At 47.3% G+C, this 24951-nt stretch overlaps 1 protein-coding gene and 1 long non-coding RNA gene across 6 annotated transcripts; one reads left to right on the forward strand and one right to left on the reverse strand.

Annotated features, from left to right (window-relative positions):
- The first annotated feature begins 5 nt into the window (after nucleotides 1–5).
- Nucleotides 6–21793, forward strand: ANP32A (acidic nuclear phosphoprotein 32 family member A). Of its 5 annotated transcripts, XM_042803876.1 has the most exons (9): nucleotides 6–99; nucleotides 210–306; nucleotides 16040–16189; nucleotides 16341–16463; nucleotides 17924–18122; nucleotides 18330–18428; nucleotides 19862–19959; nucleotides 20956–21016; nucleotides 21233–21793. In XM_042803876.1, exons 2-9 carry the CDS (start codon nucleotides 253–255, stop codon nucleotides 21292–21294), a joined length of 846 nt encoding a protein of 281 aa, XP_042659810.1. In that variant the 5' UTR covers nucleotides 6–99; nucleotides 210–252; the 3' UTR covers nucleotides 21295–21793. The 5 variants fall into 5 exon arrangements, with proteins under 5 accessions (XP_042659810.1, XP_042659811.1, XP_042659809.1 ...); XM_042803873.1 differs by lacking the exons at nucleotides 6–99; nucleotides 210–306 and adding an exon at nucleotides 2001–2348; XM_032994204.2 differs by lacking the exons at nucleotides 6–99; nucleotides 210–306 and adding an exon at nucleotides 2449–2592.
- LOC122154557 lies at nucleotides 362–1738 on the reverse strand. The gene is made up of 2 exons (XR_006166589.1): nucleotides 1498–1738; nucleotides 362–907 (listed from the first exon to the last, which is right to left on the reverse strand). It is a non-coding gene; the product is annotated as an uncharacterized LOC122154557 (long non-coding RNA).
- Nucleotides 21794–24951: the final 3158 nt, after the last annotated feature.

Raw genomic sequence — 24951 nt, forward strand, 5'->3', positions numbered from 1 at the left:
CCCCATTGGCTCCGGCCTCGCGTTACGGCGCGGCGGTTGGCGGCGGCGGCCGTCAATCAGGCCGGAGCCCCCGGGAGCGCCCGCCTCCGCAGTTATCAGGTTAGTGTTCGCCGCGGTGCTGGGGCTCGGGATTCCGAGCGGAGCTGGTTGAGCCCTCAAAGTCCCTCACGGCGGCGGCCTTGGGGGGGTCTGCATCGGTGTCACTGCAGGAGCGGAGCCGGCGACAGCGAGCGACTCCCGCCAGCCACGGACATGGACATGAAGAAAAGGATCCACTTAGAGCTGCGGAACAGGACGCCCTCAGATGTAAGCAATGCCCAAAAAAAAAAAAAAAAAAAAAAAAAAAGAGAGAGAGAGATAATAATAAAAATCCATCCCACGCTTTTTTTATTTTTTTTTTTTTTTTTAATTTTAGAGCGGGCGGGGGGGAGGCGGGAAGGGGTGTGCATCCCAACCCCGCGGTGGTGGTGGAGGTGGCGGGGCCGCTGCTGCCCTTGAGGTGCCTACCTGTGTGTGTGTACCCCAATTTTTGGGGGGGTGCCCGAAGGCGCACGCGTTCTGGTTTAGGCGGCGGGGGGGGGGGGGGGTGGGGGGGAGAGAGGGGGTGTTAAAACTAGAGGCTGCTCCTGAGTCTGCCGGTGTGCGATGCCTTCCAGGGGGGCTTCGCCGTGCATTAAATAAAAATAAGTTGGTGCTCCTCTCTTGGCGTGTTTAGTTCGCAAATATTTGTACAGGGTGCTGGGCAGGGAGAGGCAGACAGGGACTGCGAGTGAGTTGCAAATGGTTTAGTTTAAAGTGCGTCTTCATTTCTTTGCAGTGATCAGGCAAGAGAGACTGGGGAGCCATATTTGTAACTTTGTAGTCCTCATGAACGCGCCCTTTCTCTCTCTCTCCCTCTCTCCAGATGCTGAGAAGATAAAAGAAAAGAATTTTAAAGCAATGCTTAGCGTTTTTGGCGATCGGGTATCGCCGCCGGTAGCGCGAGCGTTGAATAAAAAAAATATTGCAAGAAATAAACGCACTCTCCACCCCCTCCATCCCCACACACGCACAAAAAGGCTGGATGTGTGCGTGTGCGTGTTTTTCTCCCCCCCCCCCCCCCCCCTTCCCCTCCTTCCCCCTTCCCCCGGGGCCGGACTTCAGGTTGTTGTTCCGCGTCTGGCGGAATAAACGAGAGAGAGAGAGGAAAACTTTGTCAGGACAGAAAAAAAAAAAAAAAGAAATAATAATAATAATAAAAAAAAAATCCCACCCCAAAAGCTGGCGGCGGCGGGGGGGTGCTCGGAGGCAGGCGGGGCCCTCAGCCCGCTCCGGCGGGGCGCGAACTCGGGGCGCGGGGAGGCTGAGGGCAGCGGCGGGGAAGCCCCCTCCCCTCCCCGCCCCGCCGCGGCCCGCCGCCGCCAGGCCCTTGCATAATGGCCGGGGAGGGCGAGGTGCGCCCCGGCCCCCGCCGCCGCGGCGGGGAAACGGGAAGGGGAGGAAAGGGGGAGAACGTACCTCTCCGGGGGGCGCTGGGGGGAGGGCGGAGGCAAGGCGGCGGGACGCGGCCCCGCGGCTTTTCGGTGCCCGAGCGCGGTGTCCGAGGGACAAAGGCGGGCAGGTCGATGTAACCTGCTCTTTAAAGTTTAAAAACTCCTGGGCGAGGAGGAGGAGGAGGAGGAGGACGGGCAGGAGAGGGGGGGGGGGGGGAGAGAGAGGAGAGGAGGGCTCCCGCCACCGCCGCGGCACACGCCGCCGGCCGCGGCGGGCGGTGAGGCGCGGCCCGCGGGGGCTCATTGTTCGGGCGCGGGGGGCATCGTGAGGCGAGCGGGGCCGGGCGCTCCCCGCCCCGCCGAGCCGCTCCCGGCCCCGCGCTGCCAGCGCCACACGGCAAGTAGGACGCGGCGCCATGTTTTTTTGTGGATTATTTTTTTTTTCTCTTTTTTTTTTTTTTTTTTTTTTTTTTTTCCCCTCCTCTCTCCTTCTTCCCCCCACCTCCCTTCCCCTTTTCCTCCTCCTCCTCCTCAGCTACGGCGAGGCGCGGGCGGCGGCCCTGACCGCCCCACCGAGCGTGAGGGTTCCGTGAGGGGAAACCCCCGCCCGCCCGGCGGCTCCCGCTGTGGCAGGCCGGGGCGGCGGGGGGTAGCGGCTGTGTGTGGAAGTGCGACATGAGGCGTTGGAAAAGGAGGAGGAGGAGGAGGAGGAAAAGAAGGGGGGCGGGGGGGAGGCCTTCCCGCCGGCACTGCGGCGGCGGAGGGGCGCCCGGGCGCCCTCTCCGACATGACTGCCAGCCGCCGGGGCTGCCATTTTGTCGCCGAGCGCGGGGCGGGAGGAGGCTCGTGACGACCGCAGCGGGACGAGCCAGGAGGGTAAAAAGGCGCCGTCCCCTTTCCCCCCCCCCCCCCAACCCCTTTCCCCGCCGCCCTTATTTATTACGATTTTTTAAATTATTTGTCGTTAATCCCGCGGGTGCTGCTGTGGGGCATGGGGAGGCCGCCTCCCCGGGCTGCCGCGGGGACCGGGCCCCAGCGGCGGCGGGCGGGAGCGGGGCCGGGGGTGCCCCCGCAGCCCCCCGAGCAGGGAGCTGGGCCCTGGGCTGGGCCCTGCGGGAAGGTAGGTCTCCTTATGGGACGCCTTTTATTTTTATCTTCTTTTTTATTATTATTATTTTTTTTTGCCTTCCTATTTTTAGTCGATTTATCCATCGTTCCTGCTGGAGGCTTATTCACCATTTTAAACACAGAACAGTTTAAAGACTTGATCCAAAGTGCGTTAGATATAAACCGGACTTTTTTTTTTTTTTTCTTTTTTATTCCTGCATGGTTGGGTTTTGTTCAGGTTTTGCTCTGTTCTGGCTCACGCCAAAGGAAGTTGAGATAGCTCTGAGCTGGTGGCGTTTCGCTGTTCATCAGTAACACAGAAATCTACAGCAGTTGTAAAACAAGGCTTATGTAACCTGTCACTTTTTCTTTTTACCCGCTAGCCTTTAACTCTGTCAGCGAGTTACGTGTGTCGGTCCTCCCAAAGTAGCAAAGGTGATCACCTCTGTTATAAAGCCAAATTTGTCTGGTTTCATGCAAAGGGGGACAGAGATGCCATTTGGGAATGCTGTTTTGTTTAGAGTCCGCTTTGTAAAGCCCTTGATTACAGATGTGTGCACGTGCTTTTGTGTTGTGGAGAATTATCTGTATGGTTTGAAGTCTCGTTTCTCTAAAATACCTATTAAAATTCAGCTAAATCCAGCTAGCGCTTTAGCTAAGATGCTTGGAACTGGGGTTTAGAAGCTCTTCTAATGCCCATGTCATGTATTTATGGATTTTAGTAAGTCTTTGGGCATCAACAGGAAGGTTCTGCGAATTGTTTTTGTTAGCCTCTGCTTTGATAGATAGTCAGTATTTCTCCATGTGTGTGAGATCATTATTTTCAAACTTTTAAGTGTAATGTAAATAAATTTTGGTGAAAATAACAATGTACTTGTTCTGGAGCTTCTGCTCTGTATGTTCTTAAGTTTTGTGGTACATCTTATGTTTAATATATCCTGTTATCAGAACATACAGGTTCAAAACTTTCTGTAAATCAAAGTTAGATAAGAGGGTGTTGATAAGGTGTTGTGGTTCCTTCTGAGCCTATATTAATACTTTATGGTTTGATCTGGCTAATACGGTTCTTGTGTAGAATACTCTGTGCTGCTGTGCAGCTGAGCTAGCTGCTTTGAGCTGTTAAGTCATAATCCTGCAAGGTTACGTGTTGACTAATAAAACATAATATAAATGTCCTGAACTGGATTGTATAGGAGCTTTTTCTTCCCCAGCCTCTTTTTTGTTGTTTCGGGTTTTGTTTCTCTTAGTCCTCCCTCCATTTTTATATGCGTTCAGTGTTGCTGAGAGATGTGGGGTTTTGGTGCTTGAAACTTACTTTTGCTGTATGTTCTATAGCTAGAGTTGAGCTTGTGCATCTACTTGTTGCCCAGATATTTCAACTTTTTATCCCATTACATTTAATGGTCACTTAAAGTAGTGCGCTTGCTGTAGCCCTTGTCATTTTGCTGATCATATCAACGCAGTTTCCTGTTATAATTAACTGCTTGCTAGAAATGGGCCAGGTACAATTGTTTTACACGGGTTTCCTCCAGAACCATCAGACAGTAGTGGTGTAACTACTGACCTCGCAGAGGGCTGCTCACCTGGGCATGTTTGTGGGCGTTCTTGTTCCTTCCCATCATAAACTCATTAGTAAAATGCAAAGACTGTGGAACGGGTTCAGTACGAAGGCTCTTAGCTGTGTGACACGGAGGTAGATTTTTGGAATTTTGCACAAAACTCATCTTCTCTGCTTTACAGCTACCGCACTGGTTCATTTATTCTGAGGATTTAGTGCTTTATCAGCTCAAAATTGTGACAGTGATAAAATACTGACTGTAACACTGCGTATGTCTTACAGTTCTTCTAACTCCCTGTTGCACTTCAAAACTTAATTTGACAGTCTGATTTCTCTCTGGTTTTCTGTAGATTTTAACACGAAAGGGAAATACGGTGCAAGCATCTATACAAAGTGTTCTGTCAAACGAAGAATATAAATAAAAAAGCTTTTTTTCCCCAAGCTAGTTCCTTGTTGTGATGCTTGCAAGAACCATAAAGAGTTTTAAAGTGACACACATCACTTCAAAGACCTGCATTTAAAAAAATATTTTGGTCTTGCGTATGGGTGCAGATACCTACGGTGCAGATACATATTTTTTTACTTTCCCCAGGCTGAACAACCTCAGAATGGGAAGGGGATGTAGTCTGTGTTTGAAACAAAGAGGGATAAGGTTGTGTCTGGGGAGGCATGAGATCAGTGCGTACAAACTCCGTGCGGCATGTGCAGATTATCTCATGGATTTTTGCAGCCTTGTATCACTTAACCACTTATGTAGCTGACAGCAGGGTGTAAATGTATAAAGAAGTAGCTGTCTTTTTCACAAACTTCCCGAGTTTGTACAACAGCTGGTTTTCATGGCTCTGAATTTCCAGATGCAAACCTCTTAACACCATCGTCCTATCGGGTGGGTGGGTGGATGCTCATCTTGGAGGGACTGCAGCCCACAGAAGTCAGGCTGGGGAATGGGTGAGGTGTGTGAGCTATCGTCACTGAAATTTAGATTAGTTTCACAGTTGACTACTGGGCTGACCAGGGAAGTATGTGGCAAATGCTCTTCTCTTAACCTGGACCAAGTTTTAAGCATACGAAAGGAACTATGAACGTAGAATTGAAAAACACCGGTATATGGATCCAAAACTGGTTGTCTAACTTTCCCATTTCTCTGTGATGCTGCTAGAAAGTAGCAACGGTAGATTTTATTTTTCTTTTTAACCCTCAGCTCTCAAGAGTTTCCTTTTGACCAGCAATACCTAAAGCGCAGTTACAAACTTTCAGTATGATTCAGGTGTGTGTCCAAATACTGACTTGATAACAGTGCATTAAGAGAAATAGCTGGGATTTAGTTGATGAAATGCATCTCCTGAAGAAGCAAGGGTTCTTATCCTGTCCATCAAATGAAAGTAGTTGTTGAAACAAGGGGGGGGGGGGAAGGTTATTAGTACAAACCTTCTAGGGTTAAGCCTAGCTACTATAATCCATCCTTGCAGCAGGATTTGTGTGTTATATATCAGTAAATACAATATATCTTTATGCTTATCTGCTCTAAATGTACACTAAAAAGTCCTGAATGTTTCAAGGTGCCGCTAATGACATGTGAGGATTTAGGACTTTTAAATACAATAAAATATTTTAAAAGGCGGGATTATCTACATCAGTGATGCATCTTTAAATGTACATTGAATGGTGGCACAAGTATCAGAGGCTGTTTTCTTAAATATTTATATACCGTAAGGCTGATGTTGACTGATCTTCCCATTTCCTTCATTCTCTGGATTAATCCCCCATCTTCCTGCTGTAAAGATACAGGTATTGGTAAATTGAAGAAGCCTGAAAAGTAAGAACCGGACCAGCAAAACATGTGTGGGTGCTGTGTCTTGAATGTTTTTTGAATGAATTGAAAGTAAGGAGATGTTGGGGGAGTAGTTGTGGTTTGCACACCAGAATCCCAGGCTCCTACTGGGATCCCAGCGCCCTGTTTGGGAGGGAGCAGGACTCGTTCAGGGTGCCGGGAAAGGAGAAAGGGAGGCCCTCTCCTTGCCACCCACCGGGACGGGCTTGCCGTTTGCGGGGCGCGTGATGGCCTTCAGCAGTCTTGATTGACAAACAGCTCAGCTCCATGAACCAAACCCTCTGTGTCTGCAGCGAGGTACAAGTCTCAAGTGGGAATAGAGAGCAGTGGTGTTTTGTTGTGCTTTGGAGTGATGGACACTTCTCAGCTATTTATGTGACACTACTGGACTTGTTCTGCATATAATTTTTTCCTGACTCTTCTTGCTCAGCTATCCTCCAGACAAAATAGCTAGTAAATACGTAGTCTGTATTTTTTGACTAGGTTGCTAAAATCAGTCGTGAAGCCCTTGCATATGTAAGCATGACCTTTGAAATACTTCCAAAAAGAGGGAAAAAAAAAAAAAAAAAGCCTCAGTGGTTTGCCTCAACGCCACTGTGTAGAAGTTGTGCTCTTTTTCGGAGCGCTCATTTGTCCATCAACTTGGTCTATTGAGCACTTTCCCTTTAAAACCATAAAAAAAGGTAGGAAGAGCTTATCTTTTGTAAGTATGATTTGCCAGTGGATTCTATAACAGCTGACATCTTCAGAGACTGCTTTCCGTATTAAATATGCAGCTCTTAAAATTAGTCTTCATTTAAATGCAGTGTTTCTTTTTTATGTGTGTCTCTACATCAGTCCTTTGTTGCTGAGGGCAATTCAGAGTATGTGTAACTGAACCAACTAAGCGGTTCAGCTAAACGCTGAAAATTTCTAACTGAAGAATTTTCAAATTAAAGGCGCAATGCAATCTTCATGTCTTGCTTCTGCTTTATTTAATAATAGCTGGCAGTGAATGAAAAGCACTTCGGATGTGGTATCAGGCACTCTGTTTCTCAAACAGAGAAACTGAGACGTGGAGCTGAAGTGACCCGTGCAAAGTCACCCACCCCAGCCAGGAGCAGAGTGAAGTGCTCTGCTGGTAGGTGATACCATCTGTAGAAAAAGAGAGAAGCAAGCAACTTTAATGTGAACATTGAAAAGCATTTAATACAAAGATTAAGCAATTTGATCACGTATTTGAAACAGTCTGTCTAAAGAAATATTTGGAGTTTTTAGAGAGTTATGCTGCTAACAGTAGAAACAGAAACGAAAACTAGCTATCTCCTTTTGAATGAAACAGCTTTCCATGTCACTAGGGTGTGTTCTTGATTTATTAATTAGTATGTTGCTTATGCATATGGCTATACTGACCCTTGTAAATGTGTGAAAGTATATTTATGTGATTCACGGGGTTTCTAGGTTGGGGGTTATTTTTTGAGAAAGGCAATGGTAGAGTATTCTTTCTGCAATATTTTTAGTACTGAAGGTGCCTCGTAATTAGATAGGAGTGTAAGACGTCAGAATTGCCAAGACACTTCACCCTTCTGCCATTTAAGTATTTCGCTTGGACCTTTAGTTTCTCATAGAACAGAGCAAAGGGATGTAAAATTAGTTGGTGCCATATGTATTGCTCTCAGGGTTTGTGGCTATGCTATGTAAAATATTAGAGGGTAAAAAAAAGTAAATGTATTGATACTGAGCCATATTTTTTTCCTGAGTTGTGCAAGCAGCCTTAAGCTGTCTCTGAACACAGCGCAGCTTTGATTTTTTTTTGTGTGTTTTTTTTTTTTTTAATTAAAAAAAAAGGCACACAACAACAACCAACCAAACAAAACAACAAAGATTTACCATCTCTTCTTCCCTACTCCTTTCCCTTTGCTGGGGTAGGGGTGATGCAGGGTCCCCCATACGTCTGGGGGCCAGAAAAATGAGGACACTGTGCTCATCCTCGTGGGAGTTAACATAAACAGAGCCCAGCTTGAGGGGAATTTAAAAGGTAGCTTTATGCTCCTATTTTGCTGTACCACTTTGAACTTGGAGTCAGCTATTTAACAAGTCGCTTGAGTAAGGGCAGTGACAGACGTCCTCAGAGATGCTCGTGTTGTCTCTGGCTCGTTCTTGGTCCCTAGGCAAATGTTTTCATACAGTTCCTTGGTTACACCTTCATCTGGAGTAAATCTGAGTTTCTTCATCACGAGATTGTTGCAGCAACTAAATTAAATACAGAACACTTTCTAGGGTATAGCTTGCAAGCACAGAGTAAAGCTGGGTGAGAAGCATGATGTTATAGTTCAAAGCCAGCGGTTCTGGGGTCTGTGCACATCCATGCGTATTGGTGCTTGGAGTGCAAAGTGTGAGAGGCACCAAAACTGTATTGGCTTGATGCTGGAAGTTCAAGTTTGGGCTCCTAAAACACCCCCGCTGCAGTGTTTAACAGTATTGGTGGGAGTTTCCAAGAAAGAGATGCAGAAGAGGAATTGAAATACGAAAGCTTGACAGGGTTGCGTCCTTTGGAGAAACCCTAGATGAATTTTGAGGTCCAGTAGTAGTTTCATGTGACCTTGTCACAAGAATTTGGAGTTCAGCTGGGTTGAATGAGTGTGAAATATGCAAACCAGCTAGAAGTGGAGCAGGTTGCCATCGAACCAGGCTGCGCTGGGAACTGGTTTGTTCCGCAGATGTGAATTGCTCCGTATCGAAGGGGCCAGTTGCAAAGAGCTGGTGGAAGGGACAGCTTGGTTTGGCTGCGGGGAGTGCGCCTGGGGGAAATCCTGTAAACTTACCTTCAGCCTGAACCGCTTTGATGTCCCGACAGGCGCCTGATGCTCAGCCGTGGTGAGGCTCTGCATTCGCACCCGGTGTCTGTAATGGAGCACTGCTCAAAATTACAAGCTGCACCCATTAATCCCATGCAGTCCCCTCCCAGCTGCCTCTGCTAATATGATGCTCGAGTACTCTGGCTGCTAGATACCTTGCCGTATCTCAAGGGAAGTAGTTTGTGTTACGTGGCCATTTTTTTTTTTTTTTTTTTGCACAGCGTTTCTCCCTGCCCCAGGATTTGCAGGTTCTTTGCCCAATACAGTAATGACCAGAGCCTGTGCAAGGTAAATGGTGATTGGCTAACTAGTTGAAGACATATACTGCAAGTAAGTTAAATCTCTTTATCTCATTTCAGACACTCATAATAAAGCCTTGGAGGGATGTGTCGAAATCCAAAAATCGCATGTTGGTTTAGTAAGGAGAAAAACTTTACTGCTATCACCTGCGGTTGGTGCCTTTATTCTGGTTTGCTTTTTACTTGTGTATCTTGGGAGAGAAAGAGAATGCCAACACTATTGGAATTTCCCCTTCCCTGTTAAATTTAATTCTGTTTATGGTTTGATCCTCATCCCCCAGCATCTGCCCAGGAGGAGGTGCTGAAGGGGAATCCCCTGCCTCCCTCCGCTGCCCACCTGCGGGCAGCACACCGGAGCTGACGGGGGCACAGCCCCAATGGGCAGCACTCTGGCAAGGCTGCACAGCTCTTGAGGTGTGTCTTCACAGACGTACAGCAGCCCAGCAGCTGCTCTAATTTGGGCTAGAGATTATTCCACCCTCCTCTTTTGCTGTTTTCCACCAGGAGCTGATCTTTACATAGCCTGGCTCTGCTGTGTGTTTGTATCACAGGGTGCCCTAACGTGGCTGAAGATCTGGCTGAATGCAGGTGGCGAATGGCATGTGGTGCTATCTTTATTTTATTTTATTTTTTTTTTTTTAATTCAGTTCTTCACATTGGTCACATTTTGGTAATCACTTCGGAACAGAAATTGCTTCATGTCTTTGAGCCTTCAGCGCAGCTTTGTTAGCCCAAGGTATTAAATAGGCTGTTCGTTCAAGCTTTTTTTGTCCTAGTCACATTCCAGATAGTATCTGAAATGGAAATCCATGCAACGTTTATCTCCTCTAGTAGTAACTTTGCGGGAAGCTTGTAACATGAGCATGGAGAACATGATACCCTTACCATCACTGTGGAGCTAAGCGTGAACGATGGGCTCCTGCAAAACTTGGGCCTTATCTAGAGCCTTGTCAAACCCGCATCTTCCTCGACAAATGAGAACGGTGTGAGTGTGAAGGGTTGGCTTCTCTTAAGCTTTGCTGCACAAAGTGAGTGGAATAGAAACCTAAGCAGATCCATTTCTGCTCAGGGATCCCCAAATTTGCATGAGTACAGATCTAGAGACCGGTACAAGAACGAGGAGGACACAGTTCTTGGCAGTCTGGCTTCAGTAGACAGCAGTGGTTATTCTTTACTGTGGAGCGATGCAAGGCTTTTGAGACCAAAAAACTCCTAAAGACCCAAGTGTCTTAAAGAAGTGTTTGTGTATCTGAGAGAGGACAAAACTCCTATCTGCTTTCAAAAGTAATTTGGACTTCACTTCCACTTAGCACAACAGGCTTCCCCTCCCTTCTTTCTACAGCTCTGCCCTCCTCCAGGTCAGGTTTCCATTGGGGTAAGAGGTGGGAAGGACTTTAACTGACGCTCCCCTGGATCATTTGGTTGGGAGCAATGTAAGACACAGTTAACACCCTATTCTTTACCTGCTTTTTTTTCCAGTAAAAATGCCACATAGTGGAATATTCCTGTCCTAGGGGTACCACATGCAAGGTACACTTCAAAAGCATCTGGTCCATTGTGGTGAAAATGAGACGTTAGAGCTTTTGGTGTTCCTGCTTGTAAAGCAGGCAGAATGGTATTTGTACTTGTAAATTTGCCTTTTATCTTTTAAAATTACATTCACAGCTGTGTCCTTCTGTCACCTTGTTAAGCCTTCAATTACAGACTGGGATTCGGGAACTTAGTCCCAGGTTCGTGGATCTCCCTGCCCCCATGGGTTGTAGGCTTTCAGAAGTAGAGACTTTGCCTTTTTACCTGTTACAATGGCAATGTAGATTAAAGTGGTAACATGTGTGGCTTAATAGTCGTCTGGGTGTAATTGTGTTCTGTGGATGTGTGTTGGTAACTGAGAGTACTGTCCCTTCCAGGGAGGCAGCCAGCACTGGGAGCGGGAGGCGGGGAAGGTCTGTTGGGTATCTGCACAGCCCGTGAGCCCCGGGTGTTGCTCGTGATGACTCCCGTGAAATGCAGTGGTTGCTTACACATGCTGGCCTGTAGCTACCCTAGGAATAGGTCGGAGTCTCACGGTAGACCCCATGGCTATTTTAAGGATGTCATTTATGCATTTGTGAACACAGCCTAATGCGGTAACTATACTAGGAAGCAGATAAGAGGCCCTGGTTATCAAGCAGGCAGTCATGTAGAGCGTGATGTCATGAAAAGACGCAGGGGATGTTGTAATCCGCTGCTAACAGCGGAGCGTGCGTTAACAGAGGCGTGATGTCATGCGCTGAAAGCATCTGGTACTAGCAGAAATAGAAACTGTAGAATGACCGGCCGCAGGAGAACAGGTCCGAGGCGTGTGGTCTGAAGAGTTTGTTGGAGAGGCAGCGATCTACTCGCTTATGTGTGAGTGCTGAAAACTAAGGACTGATACCGGGAAACCACAGAGCAACGCTCAAGCAGAAGGTACGCAGGCAGTGGGGAAGCACCTGCCCGAGCAGATGGCCCCTGCCGAATGGGGGAGAGGGACAGCGGAGCCCCGAGCACCCCGGGAATGCAGGGGACAAGGCAGGCTGGGCGAGAAACGCTTGGCGGTTGAGGCTGTGCAATGTGTCATCTCCTTACCCAAGCACCTGATGGTGCCTTATCATAAATGCTGGGCAGCACATGGTTATGTGCTACGGGAACCAACCCAGCCACCTGCTTGTTGGGTTTTCTGCTAGACATTCACCCGCGGGTGCCTTGCTAGCTGTTTGGGTGAGTATTGCGGTGTTATTTGTGGTGGTTGGTTCCCTATGGCCCCGTGCTCTCCCACTGCTGCTCACTACGCATCAGTTTTGGGGGGGGGGGGGAAGATAAGTAAGGGCCCTGTGGTTTGTCTTGTACTGATATTAATACTTCAATTAGTGCCTGAACAGCGATAAGGTCAACAATACACAACTTTGGCAAGTTGTATCTTTTTGTATTTGATGCAGCTAAACACAAATTAGCTGAGGACACTTACTCCCTTAGCCTCTCTCTCCAAACGTGTTCGGGTTGTCCTCCCTAATTCTGACTGCTCATCTACGTGTCAGTAGTACTACAGAGACTGCAGTGTGATACAAGTAAATTGGTTCAGACCAATCGAGGCCCACTCATCTTGTTCAGGTGTATAACAAGACTTACAAAGGGTGCTCGCCCAGGCTACTTGCATCAGGCAAAGTTTTATTCTGTGTTTTGGTGATAGAAGATGAGGAAAGAGATGTAAAAATTGTAGTCTTACTGGGCGTTTTCAGGGAAGTTCAGTAGACATTTGGAGAGTGATTCAGGAGCTGGAATTTTCCTTAAGATTACAAAGACTTCTGAAAAACAAACAAGGAATAGGTTTTTAGTCCTCCTGTCATAGTTTTGTGGTAGTGAGCTGTTTTAGATGGAATGTAGCTTTACTAAGGTCACCTTTCCACTTCTCCCTCTCTGTATACTGGCACAGTTCTGTGCTCGCTCACTGTCAAGGCTGTAGTGTGTCTGGATGAGGCCCAGCATCCTCACAAGGGGCCGAAGGTTTGAGAGGAGACCTCTGTGCAGCAGCCAGCGCCTTGGAAAAGTGCCCCGTGGATAACCCAGAGGGGCCTTGGAGAGCAATGCGCTCTTCTCCAGGCGGGGGGACGGTGCTGCCTCCCTGGTTAACTGCAAAACAGAAAGTTCTTAAAGAGGAGATGGCGGGTCAGAGCAGAAGAGAGGAGTGGGATGCTCAAGACTGCAGGCCGAGACGCTATGGGCAAATAGCTGCCGGTAATTTTAATACTTCTAAAAAAAAAAAAAAAAGTCTAAACTGGTGCTAGTTTCTACTGCTTGTACTGCATGCAGGAGAACTGGGTGTGATGCAGCAGTCAGCGTGCACATGGCAGTGAAGCTGGGAGAAGCCCCAGCAGCCCAGTTCGTCCTCCTCTTGCACACATATATTTTCTACAGGATTCTTAAATCTCTTGGAGCATAAAGCCATCTTAATTGTGACCTGAACTTTGTTTTGTGGAGTCTCGTTCTTTCAGAAGCGATTCAGTGTTTCTGTACCTCTGACCACTTAAGTACTGAAATTACTTTGCTGCGGTTGCACTTGTGGAGCGTTAGGAGCCTATGCTGTGCTGTTTCCTAAACGAGCTCTTCAATTCAACCAAGCTTTCTACTACTGCTTGCAAACCTGCCGGATTTTATTCTGTGGTAGTTTACTCGTGGAGTTGTTTTGACTGTACCTTTGCCCAGTAGCTTGGCGCTGGACACAGCGAGGAAGAGGGCGTTGCAGTTCTGTATCAAAGTTTTCTGAAAAGCGGAGGGGAAACAGCAGTCTTGCCCTAAAAAGAGCAAACTAAACATAGAAGCGAGTTGGCTCTTCTACCACCGTATTAAAGGGATTTTCATCTGTATCCTTTGATATTTCCAGCTCCCTCTCAAATCTCTACCCCTGATACTCATTTCCCCGTTTGCCTCTTCTCCATTCTGCCCTTGGGGAGGATGAAGGGGTGGATGTCCCACCCCCTGGGGTGAGGGCAGATGCTGTTTCTTTCTCAGTGTGAGGTTTAGGTGCTGCTTCGCTCCATGCCTTTGGTCTGCTGCAGAGCCGGGAGCCAGAGCTGACTCTAAGCTGTGCTGGCTGCAGCGAGCATTTTCCCTTCCTGAACTCCCTCCCGCCTTGCTTCATCTTCCTATGTGAGCTTTTGCAAACTTCCTTTGCAAAGAGGATAGGGATGAAAAAAAAAAAAAAAAAAAAAAAAAAAAGAAAAAAGAAAAAGACGTTGCGCTCTGCAGAGAGCGGAGATCAGCCCCTTTCTGCAGAGCACCTCTTCTCCTGCGGCGCGGTGCAGCCGTGCTCCTTCGCCCTCCTTGCTCCGAGACGCGTCCGTAGGTGGGTGCTCCGGCGAGCCACCTCGCTGGCCGAGGGAGATAACGGGGCAGGCAGGGGCCTCGTGTGCTGGCGGGGGATGACACAGATAGAAATGTAGCTGCTACACAGTCTGGGCTTGGGGTGGAGCTTCTTTTATTTTACTTTTTTCTCCTTTTTTTTTTTTTTTTTGGCGGGAGCTCTGTGTGAAGCAGATGACTGAGAACTCTGTTAGTCCCCGAATTGTTCTCACTGGAGGATCCTGATACTTAAATACTGTTACAGTAAGAAGATACACAAGTTTGCCTTTAAAATGGCTTTCTTGCTCTCCGAATTTCAAAGCAAAGAGGTGTTTTTTTTGTGGTTTGGTTTTGGGGGTTTCCCCCAGTGGAATAGATAGATGTATGTGGCATCAGGAGCATTTGACTTGATCTTTGGTTTCTTCTAACCAACCTAAAATTCTTCTGGAAGACTTTTATGTAGTCATTCCCTATCATAATTCTTCTAGGAAAATTGTAGAGTCTTGGAAAATATATTTCCTGTCTAACGCTGATCCTCCTACTCTCAATGAATCACTTGTACTCTCATGTTGCTTTGGGCTGACTTCCCTATTGACTTCAGTGCCTGGGATTTAATTAGAAATCTAGGGATGTTATTTGGAGCTATAAAACCACATAGGATTCTTTTCAGTGCAGCGGGATTACAGTAATAAAAAAAAATAAGAAAATTCAATATTTGCATATTAACTGTCCTTGGTATGAACTGAAGAGTTGCCTCACGTTTCTGCATACACTGCTCTTGCAGACTTTTTATCCCGTCCTCAGCGTAAAGCAGCATGCCTTCCCTTTCCAAACCCGCAAACAAACACCAAACACGGGATGGGGTCTGTGGTGTGCGCAGAAGGATGGGTTTTCCTAGGTACTGTCCAGGGGAGAAATAACCCCCAGAAATTCTCCGTTGGTGTGAAAACATCTGGATATTCCCCAAATGGGTGGGCCCTTCCTGTGAAGTCACAGTCATCTGTGGCAGAACATCTCCAGAGCCCAGGAAAACTCATGTTGGCTACTAAGGGCCTTGAATCCCGTAAGGCTGATCTGCCTTTAGGGTGAGAAGGAGCCGTTTTATTCAGGGTGGGGCATATTTAGGGTCTCTTTTGCATCGATGCTGCTGGTTTGTGTCTGTTGAAGATAGCACCTGCAAAAAGAGTGGTGCCTCGTTTTAAAACAACAACAAAACCCTGCAGGCTGTAACTTGCTGTACACACCCCTGGGGCTGCCCAGTTTTGGCTGCGGGGAAGGTCCTGCACTGCTCAGGCCCGTGGGGACATTATCTTCACCTCTTCCCCCCCCCTCCCCCCCCAGCCTCCTGTGCTGCAACAAGGCGAGGGAGATAAGGGGTGCGCCGCTGAAGCACCAGCTTCGCTCACTGAACTTCCCCTGCCAGCAACATCGGACATATCCCTTGTAATTCCCCAAGAAAGGAGTTGCCTCAGTGGAGATCTTCCCCCTAAAATACCATCAGCAAGCTACCCTAGCCTGGAGGGCTCCGGCAAGACCTGGTTTAGGATCACCAGTACCAACTTTAGGTTTCAGGAGCGTCTGAGGAGACTGTGACCTCTCCACGCTTGAAAAACTCGAATCGTTTTTGCGTGCAGAGAGAGGCTGTTCTAACAGCTGATGCTACGTTGTAATAGCACAGGAGTTGTACGAGCTGTCAAAAGTTGCAGGTTAGTTTAAAAATAAATAGGTTGGTTTCATGGGTTTTACAACGCTTATTGCGTACGTTGACCAGAGAGGATGCTACTTCTAACAATCAAATTGATTAAGCCAAGATGATTGGTTTTGAACTCTTTACATTGTTTATAGAACAACACAAAGGTAGGCAGTTGAAGCAAAGCCAAATATCTGTGTTTCTGAAACACTGCCGACCATACCAGCAGAAGTAGGGATCAGACACTGAAAATAACCTTTTGCGTACTTGCCAGTTTACTGGAATACCTTTCTTTCTTGCCTGATCTGTGTCGTCCTTTGCCTGTGAGTGAAATCCTTCTGCTCTACGCAGAATGTCTTACGCACATTTTTCATTGTTCTCTTTCCAGGTTAAAGAACTCGTTCTTGACAACTGTAGGTCATACGAAGGCAAAATCGAAGGCCTCACAGATGAGTTTGAAGAGCTGGAATTCTTAAGTACAATCAACGTAGGCTTAACCTCAGTTGCAAACTTACCAAAGTTAAACAAACTTAAGAAGGTAAATAAAATGTCCTGTGCCATATCCCTCCCTCTTTGCACTACACCATGCGTGTAAAGTGGTTGTTTGTATAAAAATGTAATTTAGCAGACCAAACTGCTTTGTGATACATGTTTGCACTAAAACCTCAAGATGTTTGTGTGCCTTTCAGCTCGAGCTAAGCGACAACAGAATCTCAGGAGGACTGGAAGTGTTGGCAGAAAAGTGTCCGAACCTCACGCATCTAAATCTAAGCGGCAACAAAATAAAAGATCTCGGTACAATAGAACCTCTGGTAAGTCAGCGCGGCACGGGGTGAAACCAAACCCCCGGCTTTGTGACGAGGAGAGCGCGGTGGAGCGTTTCGAGGGGGGGGCGTTTATCTCTGGGGACAGGCTGGGTGGGCTCAGCCTGGCCGGGGGGCGGGTGGGGGGGGTGCTGTGGGGCAGGGTGCCCCCGGGGCCGTGCCGCCAGCGCGGGCGGCTGCTTCCCTCTAGCGGCTGCTGCTCCCCGGAGCCCCGCGTTCCTCCGTGCCCCAGCTGCCGCCCCTGCCTCCCAGGCGCTCCGCTGGAGCTCGCTGTGTTTTTTCTCGGAAGCCGTGGGTCTAAAATCACCAGCCAACGCTTTGGGCCGGGGGCGCGGCGTGCGCTGGTGGTGGTAGGGGCCGGCCGCAGCCCTGTGTGCCGCCCTCCTGGGCTCGCTGCTGCGGCCGGCCAGAGGCCGCCCAGCTTCCCGCTTATTCCTGCTGGTTTCCCTTACCTCTCCTGCTCATGGTCATTGTGCTTCTTATTTCAAGTGCTGAGATGAAGCTTGTCGGGTCGCGGTTCCAAAAGTGTCAATTCTGGCAGTGCTCTTTTCTAATTTTTGCTTTGTGTGCCCTTTGCTCTCCAGAAATGAGGAGTTTTGGCTCATGCTTCTTTCCTAAATACTTGCTCTTAAAATGTCTCAAGGAGCAGTTCTCATCTTGGATCTTCTTTCCCCCAGCAGAAGGGGAGAGCAGAGCTGTTAAACTCATGTAGCAAACAGGAGAGAGAGAGAGGATTGTAACTGCTCTCAGTTTCAGGCTTATTGTTTTCTTTATGTCACCGTTGCTCTGCATGCTAAACTCCAGAAGGGAGATACTTCATAAGGCTTGATACAAATCCTCCACTGCTTGTGCTTTTATGGTTGGTACTTTGAAGGGCTGTGGGCAATGCAGACCACCTCCTCAAAAAAAAAAAAAAAAAAAAATTTAAAACCAGGAATTGAATTCCTCTTCAATTTCTAAGCCTTTTCTCATTTTTCCAAAGGCTAAGGTCCAATCATTAGAATGTTTAAAATCTCTCTTAGCACAAGTCTTGTGTCCAAAGCATAGTCTGTTTCTTCTTTCATTGAAAGTAGTAGTTTAAATATACCTGACGCTGGCTCCAATATCTGGCCTCGTGCTTTTGAGATAACCGACTGGACTATTACTTACTCTTAGCTTGGCCCCTCACAGCACGTGCGATTTTTTGCACCATTACCTCTTTCCAAACCTGAGTCCTCTACTTGCGAGATGCTGAACTTGAGCGAGAGCCCTTTCCACTCTCAGATACCCAAGCAGCTACGGCCAGGCCCTACAAATCTCTACTCCACACCAATTTAGCAGGCAGAGACCAAAGTGACCCTTTTGTCATGGGAAGCTCTTAAGCGCATGAACTCTGGCTGCTGTTGCGTCCTCTGCTCTGTAGAGAATTGCTGTAACGCTGAACTTCAGAGACGTCTCTTTCCTTGCAGAAAAAGTTAGAAAACCTGAAGAGTCTAGATCTTTTCAATTGCGAGGTAACCAACTTGAACGATTATAGAGAAAATGTATTCAAGCTCCTCCCGCAACTCACATACCTCGATGGCTACGATCGGGATGACAAAGAAGCACCAGACTCTGATGCAGAGGGCTACGTGGAGGGCTTAGACGACGAGGAGGAAGATGAAGATGGTATGTGAATTGTGCTACTTAGTGTACGTAAGTTAAAAGATCGATAATGCTGCCTAGTACATTTTGCTTCCAGCTCTGACTTGTTGGCAAGAGAAGGGTGTTCTCAGCAGCTCCTTCCTGACTGATGTAAAGGAGAAGTACCTCAGTGTCCTCTGAAGGAACGAGGGGAAAGGAGATGGGCAGGGCCTGAAAGAGCTACTTTCTCAGTCTTATCTCTAGTGAAAGATCGGGATGACAAAGAAGCACCGGACTCTGATGCAGAGGGCTACGTGGAGGGCTTAGACGACGAGGAGGAGGATGAAGACGGTATGTGAATTTGTGCTACTTGGTGTACGTAAGTTGAAAGATTGATCTGCTGCGTGGTACGTTTTGCTTCCGCCTCTGGCTTGCCGGCGGGAGAAGTGGTGTCCTCAGCAGCTCCTCCCAACTGATGTAAAGCAGAAGTATCTCGGTGTCCTCTGAAGGAGCGAGGGGAAAGGAGATGGGCAGGGCCTGAAAGAGCTACTTCCTCAGTCATATTTCTAGCAAAAGGTGGGGAGTGAAGGGGTGCTAGAGGAAAGGGGCCAGGAGTAAAGCACTGAAAGAGTTGGGGGAACGGTACACCCCAGGGGACGAGGATGTAAGGCAGGAATGGGTAAGAAAGGATGGCATGCACAGGCTGCGGTTTTCCAGGAAGTATGAACAGTTGTGGCGAGCCTGACGGAGGAGGGTAGGGTGGAGAACCAGCCTGGGCATACAAAAATGTAGCTGAGTCAAGGAATCGAGTAAAGGAGCCAAAGCATTAATAGGAGTTTGTGGCTGCTTGGTGAGGACAAAATGAACTAGTTGAGATCAGGCAGAAGAGAGGAGAGTCTGCCTGGGGCAAGCTCTGCGAAAGGCACTAATGAAGCAGCGAGCAGCTTTTTAAGGTTAGGAAAATGCACGGTGGGTCCCAGTGTGCTGTAGGTGCCCTTCTGCCTCCCCGGCAGACTGCACTCGGAGGCAGCAGCGTAGCGGTCGGATGAGTATCCGGCTGAGTTTGGGGAATTTGCTAGACTCTTCAAAGCCAGCTGCACAGCAAAAGCAGAATAGCTGGACTTGCACTTTTCCCTCGAGTGCTGAATGTGAGCTCTGGTGCGAGGGGCGAGGGCCGCAGCAGTGCCTGGCAGAGCGGTGCGTTCAGCCGGCAGCACGCAGTTGTCCACACCAGAGCACAAGTCGGGGCTTGCATTCAAACGCATGAAAAAGCTTCAAAACCCCGTTCCTGCAGCATGGAAAACCAATTTCGGGTTTGTTGCTTGGGCTAGTTGCATTTAATCTCTTTCCTCTTGAAAAGAGATTGCAAACCCATAAGAAGGATTGGGTGTGAGCCTCTTGTATTGCTCCGGCAGCAGAAGGGCAAGGGGTGTCCCTGGTGGGAGCAGATGGACACTTGCAGATGAAGAGCTGCGAGTGTCCCACGGGCTCAAAAATTCGTATTAGTAGGGGGAACCGGAGCAGCTGAAGCCAAAGCTGTCCTGAGACTTACTGTCGAGGCCCCTGGAGCAGCTCAGACCAGGGGTGCAGCTGCCACACCACCCTGTCACGGGGCTGAAGAGGGACAGGACTGCAGCTGGCGAGCTGCCTCTAGTCCTGCACTGCCCTGAAGCAGTGCTCTCACTTTGCTCCTTCTGTCGGGAGGAGGTCAGATCTCAGGTGGCAGTGTTGGAAAAAAGTAAACTTTTAAACATCTGAGTGGTTAATCTTGTTTGACTGTATAGAAGAGGAGTATGATGATGATGCTCAGGTAGTAGAAGATGAAGAAGATGAGGAGGAAGAGGAGGAAGGAGAAGAGGAGGATGTGAGCGGAGAAGAGGAGGTAAGGATTTATGCAGTTAATAATGGGTGTGGTGTGAGTGTGCTCTGACTGGGAGTAGTTGGGCAAGAAATGGACCAAATATTGGAGTTTTTAAGTGCTTGAAGAGCGTGTTTGGTTTTCTACTTGAGAAGCATCGCAGCGGAGGGGGGGTGGCTTTGAGGCGTGCCTGTCTATGAGCCAGCTGCCATCTAGTGACCATTGCCACGAAATCATTCCGTTTCTTGGGCTGATGTCAAAAATACGATGGGGAACGTTTGCAGATGTAGTTTGTGGGGCCATTGAAGGGCTTGGGGTGACAGCCTCTGTACGGAGGGTGGGACGTGGATTACTGACTGTGCTCTCAGAGCGAGGTTCCTCCTTGGGCATGAACCTTGTGGTTCCTCAGGATGCTTAAATTCTTGGCACAGTCCATCCAGCTCCTGTGTGTAGGGTGTGCTGAGCCAGTCACGGTCTGCTGAGACTTTGCTGTTAGCCCAGCCACTGGGATGGGGCTGAAATTTGCCTGTAGGGTGTCGTATTCTCTCTCCTGTGGCCAAGCAATCTCTGCTGCTCCTGAAGGGTTGGTCAGCCTCTTCTTAAAACCAACGGCAGCTCCTCAGGCTCTGGAGATGCCTGTTTGTGTTTCGGCTCTCTCTACCCCTAGAACACGCACCTTTGTTGTCAAGTTTTACTAAACTCAGGACGTCGTAACAAAATTTGCAGCTAATTATCGGCATGAAGTATAAAACCATTTTCTCGCTGAAGACTTGAAGCTAGAAGTAGCTGCTCTGATTGCTCGTGATTTTCTGCAGTGAAACTTGGGCCAGAGTCCAGTTATACTGTAGCAAAAAAACGCGCTTATATAAGTGCGTGGGAAGCGTTTGCCTTTTTGTTTGATTTTTGTTTAAGATGCTTCAAGGACTTTATTGTAAAATGCTGTTGGATATTGCCAAATTGTGAAAGGTCCTGCACTGAAACCGACTTTTTTAATCCTTCTTTTTTTTTTTTTAAATCCAGGAGGATGAAGAAGGCTACAACGATGGCGAGGTAGATGACGATGAAGATGAAGAAGAGCCCGGTATGGCAGCAATCCAGTTTTTGCTAGAGATAAAATACTCTTTTTATTTTTCAAAAAAAAAAGTAAAATACCATTTTCTAAAAAGCAAGCTCATGATTGTATTCCTACTCCTTTGATAGCAAGCCAGTTGCCAAAGTAGAAGCTTGTTGAACTTGTTCAGCTTCTCAGCAGCGTGAGGGAGCACTCACATAACTCGAGTTGTCTTTTATTTTCTAGATGAGGAACGGGGACAGAAGAGAAAACGAGAACCTGAAGACGAAGGGGATGAAGATGACTAAACTGAATAACCTATTTTGAAAATTTCCTATTGTGATTTGACTGTTTTTACCCTGTATTTCCCCTCCCCACAACCCCAACCTTTTTTTTTTTCTTTTTTTTTTTCTTTTTTCTTTTTTTTTTTTTTTCTTTTTTTTTTTTTTCTGATTGTAATGTTGCTGTGGGAACGAGAGGGAGAAGCAGACTGGGTGGGCAAGGGAATAAAATACTATTTTTACTGCCACTCCTCCTCCTATTCATTTTAAATTTTTTTCTTTTTGTCCTTCTCTTAGTCCCTGTAACTGCAATAGTAAGTATAAACCAAGTGGTAATTTGTTTCTTATTATTGGAGTGGGTAGTTTGACATCTTTTAAAAAAAAAAAAAAACAAAAACAAAAACAAAAAAGTTTTAAAATCAGTGGATGATACCCCAAAGACACTTACTCTGTTCCGAGGCAGCTGAATAGTGTTGGTTGTTGGGATTTTTCCACCGCTGCCAGTCACTAAACAAGACATTGTGAGCATTTTTTGGGGGATGCTGCAAAATGAGGCCAAGCGTCCCTCCACAGCAACAGGTGTGAGAATGGCATATTGATAAAGTGATTTCTTTGTTGCCTGTCCGTGAATGACTGCCATTTTCAGCCGATGCTTTCCCTGCTTTTGTAGGTACCTTTTATTTTGCTGTTTGTAAATAGTGACCAAATGTTTTTTGTTGGGTTTTTTTGGGGTGTTCCTTTGGATCTGGTTTGTGGGGTGAATTTGCAATCCCCCCCCCCCCCCCGCCCTCTTCTTCCCCACCCTGTGTGTTGTGTGTTTTCCTTTCTGTTTGTTTTTGGGGGTTTTGGTTGTTTTTTTTTTTTTTTTTGGCTAGGGTATAGCCAATACACTGAAAATGGCAGGCATTTAAATATATATATAAATATATATAAAAAGTGTTCCTAATTCCTGAGTTACTAGTGAAATGAATTTGACAATTGTAATAAAAAAATGTTTCAACCCTTTTAAATAAGGTGTGTACTATTTTGGTCTGTAATATATAACACCTAGTCAATTTTAAGTGATGAGAAACTACTTCCACTTGTGCTATATACTTTGAAAATTTTTACAAACCTAAATACAGGAGGCAGTTCAGCATGTAGGGTAGGAGGTTTCTTTTCATACACTCAAGCACGAGATACTAATACAAAATTGTATTTTCTTACCTAGTGGAAGTCAGTAAAATGACTGAAAATACCTAGTGAATGTACAGTTTTACTTTCATATCCCTCTTTAAAATAGCTTTAGAAGTGACTTGTATTTCCTAGTCAATATTTCATCTGTATAAATACATTTGCAACAGTTTTTTTTTTTTTTTTTTTTGTTTTTTTTTCCCAGAAGAGCCAAACTTTGAGTTTTATGTCTGTTTGTCATTGATGAATTTCAATAAATCTTTTTATACAATTTTTCTGTGGCTTATTTGAGTAAAATGGGCCACTGGGAAGAAGTTGCATACCTTCTTAAAAAGGCATTTACTAAGCTATTCCGGTAAATTCCCTGATATTTTTAGTAGCTTGATGATACATTTTGCTCCATAAAAACCTACTCTTAGCCATGGTTGGGTGAAACCAAGGGAGAGGTGGCGGCTTTGACGCAAATAATGGTATGCCATTTTCCTTTCAGAATGAGGGTTTCTTCTGTGTTACCAGCGTGATTATTGCAGTTAAGCATGTTCGTTTCTGCTGTTTAATCCTATCCCTGTTTATCCAGGCTGAGAAGAAAGAAGTCTTGATTTCCTTCGTCTGCGTGCGGTGCTGTGGTTCGGGGTGTGAGTTCTGGGTTAGTCTGTCTAGGAGCTTTGGTCATCCGAGCCCAGGGCTGTCTGCTGTGACTTTCTGCCAGTCCAGAGCTAAGTCTCCTCATTTTCCTCTCTTGTGAATGAGTTGTGTATTAAAGGGGAATGGCATAGCAAGTGGCATATTCTCTGTACTTAAAATTAGGTTTCTGTGTCGTGCAAGAGCATGAGAAGCTGTGGAGAATCGTCTATTCCATCTTCACTGGATCTCTTTGGAAAAAAACCATGCCTTTACTGTAGGTGGGAAGCTACACTCTCCCCGCAGTGTTTGTGTAGGGTGGGGTTTTTTGTTTGGTCGGGTTTTTGGAAGAGGAAATCCATCTGGGCAAACCTCCTTCCCCAGCCAGGCTCTGCTGCCCTGAACCCGAAACTGTGAGGAGGAGGCTCCTGCAAAGCAAAAGGCAACCGCCAGCCCCAGCTGTCGCAGGGGCAGGGCCAGCACGGCTCCAGCAACGAGCCCAACAGAGCCCTGGGGTCACTCTAAACCAGCTTAGTCCAGGGCTTTGGTTTTATACCAGGGGACGTGGCTTTCCAAAGACACCGCTTTTTGACCCGAGCGGTCAGAAGCAATCGCCGGCAGCTGGACCCGACCCTGCGTGATGAGCCTCTGCAGGTCCCAGGCATGCAGCGAAGGAGGACGCCCAGGTGAACGTCCCTGACGTTTGGTTTAACATTTGGTTTAACATTTGGTTTAACATTTGGTTTAACATTTGGTTTAACATTTGGTTTAACCCCTGGGCTCTGGCGAGCCACCGCTGGCCGGCAGTTTTTTCTTCCTGCCCTGGAAGCATTCAGAAACCCTTGAGCTTCTTCACCCTGTGTAAGCAGTGAATTGCCCAGGTGTCACTGAAGTGACTCTTCTCTTTGTGCCGTTTCAAAGCTTACTTCGGAATTAATGAGTTTTCCCAAAGAAAACGGCAGCAAGGCCTTTGCCAGCCCTGCCTGCTCTCCCTGCGCAGCAGGGTCCTGTCGGCTGCGCGGTGCTGACGAGGGGCGGGGGGAGGCGATTTTCTGATGAACAACGAGGTTTGGACTGCGTGTGCTGGGAGGGGGGGAAACCCGAGTGGCTTCTGCCTGCCAGCTGCCGCTGAAAACAAAAACGAGGTGTGCCCGATGTGGATAATTTCAGAGTTATTTCATATTTCATACTACAGAAGTACAGTCTTGTCACACAGAACCAAGGGCTTGTTTTCTCAAACACTCCGTGTGCACATCGTGCTAGCTAAAGATACTTAGCAACTTGCAATGATACTTAGCAACTTACCAACTCTTGGAAAAACCCCAAACCCCAGGATTTTATAACGGTTCAGCAGGAAAACCCAGGTAGAAATGCTGTCAGAAATGAATAATGAGGGAGTTCAGCTCATTCAAATGCCAAGTTTTTGTGTCGCTTGGCTCTTTCTGCTCACAGTTTGCCTTTTAACCACGCGGTAATTTGAAGAGCCCTGGTCATGCAGCGGTCTAGGGCAGATAGATCTGCCCAGGCAGGAGCTGCGGGGACGGAGCCTGGTGTTTTCCAGATGCCCCAAACGTTCTCTTTCTGTGCATTCATCCTTACGTGTGGCACGAAACTGGTTTTACCTGGAACTTGCCAAGTGCTGGGGAAAGGTTCTTCATGGAAAAGCAAAGCCCTCCCTTGGCTCCCGTTTCAGAGAAGCCCCAAGAGTTTCTTCCCCTGGGTGCTTTGTTTTGCCTTGCTGTCCTGAGCCTGTTCTAAAGCTCAGACCAGCTAAAATGTCCTGCTGGGGCTTTCCAGCCTGGTTTGTGACCCCTCCTCACAAACAGAACCTCTCTCCTGTGTTGCTCGGGGTTGTGCAGCGCCTGTCAGCGTATGCAAGCTGGGAACAAG

This window comes from Tyto alba, unplaced genomic scaffold, assembly GCF_018691265.1.
Source record: "Tyto alba isolate M040663 unplaced genomic scaffold, T.alba_DEE_v4.0 Super-Scaffold_41, whole genome shotgun sequence".
Lineage (NCBI taxonomy): Eukaryota > Metazoa > Chordata > Aves > Strigiformes > Tytonidae > Tyto > Tyto alba.

Coding starts and splice junctions, on each gene's coding strand:
- ANP32A (XM_042803873.1), top strand. CDS start 2,148: ATGAGGCGTTGGAAAAGGAGGAGGAGGAGGAGGAGGAAAAGAAGGGGG. Junction 2,349..16,039: donor CAGCGGGACGAGCCAGGAGG/GTAAAAAGGCGC, acceptor TTCTCTTTCCAG/GTTAAAGAACTCGTTCTTGA. Junction 18,123..18,329: donor CGAGGAGGAAGATGAAGATG/GTATGTGAATTG, acceptor CTACTTTCTCAG/TCTTATCTCTAGTGAAAGAT.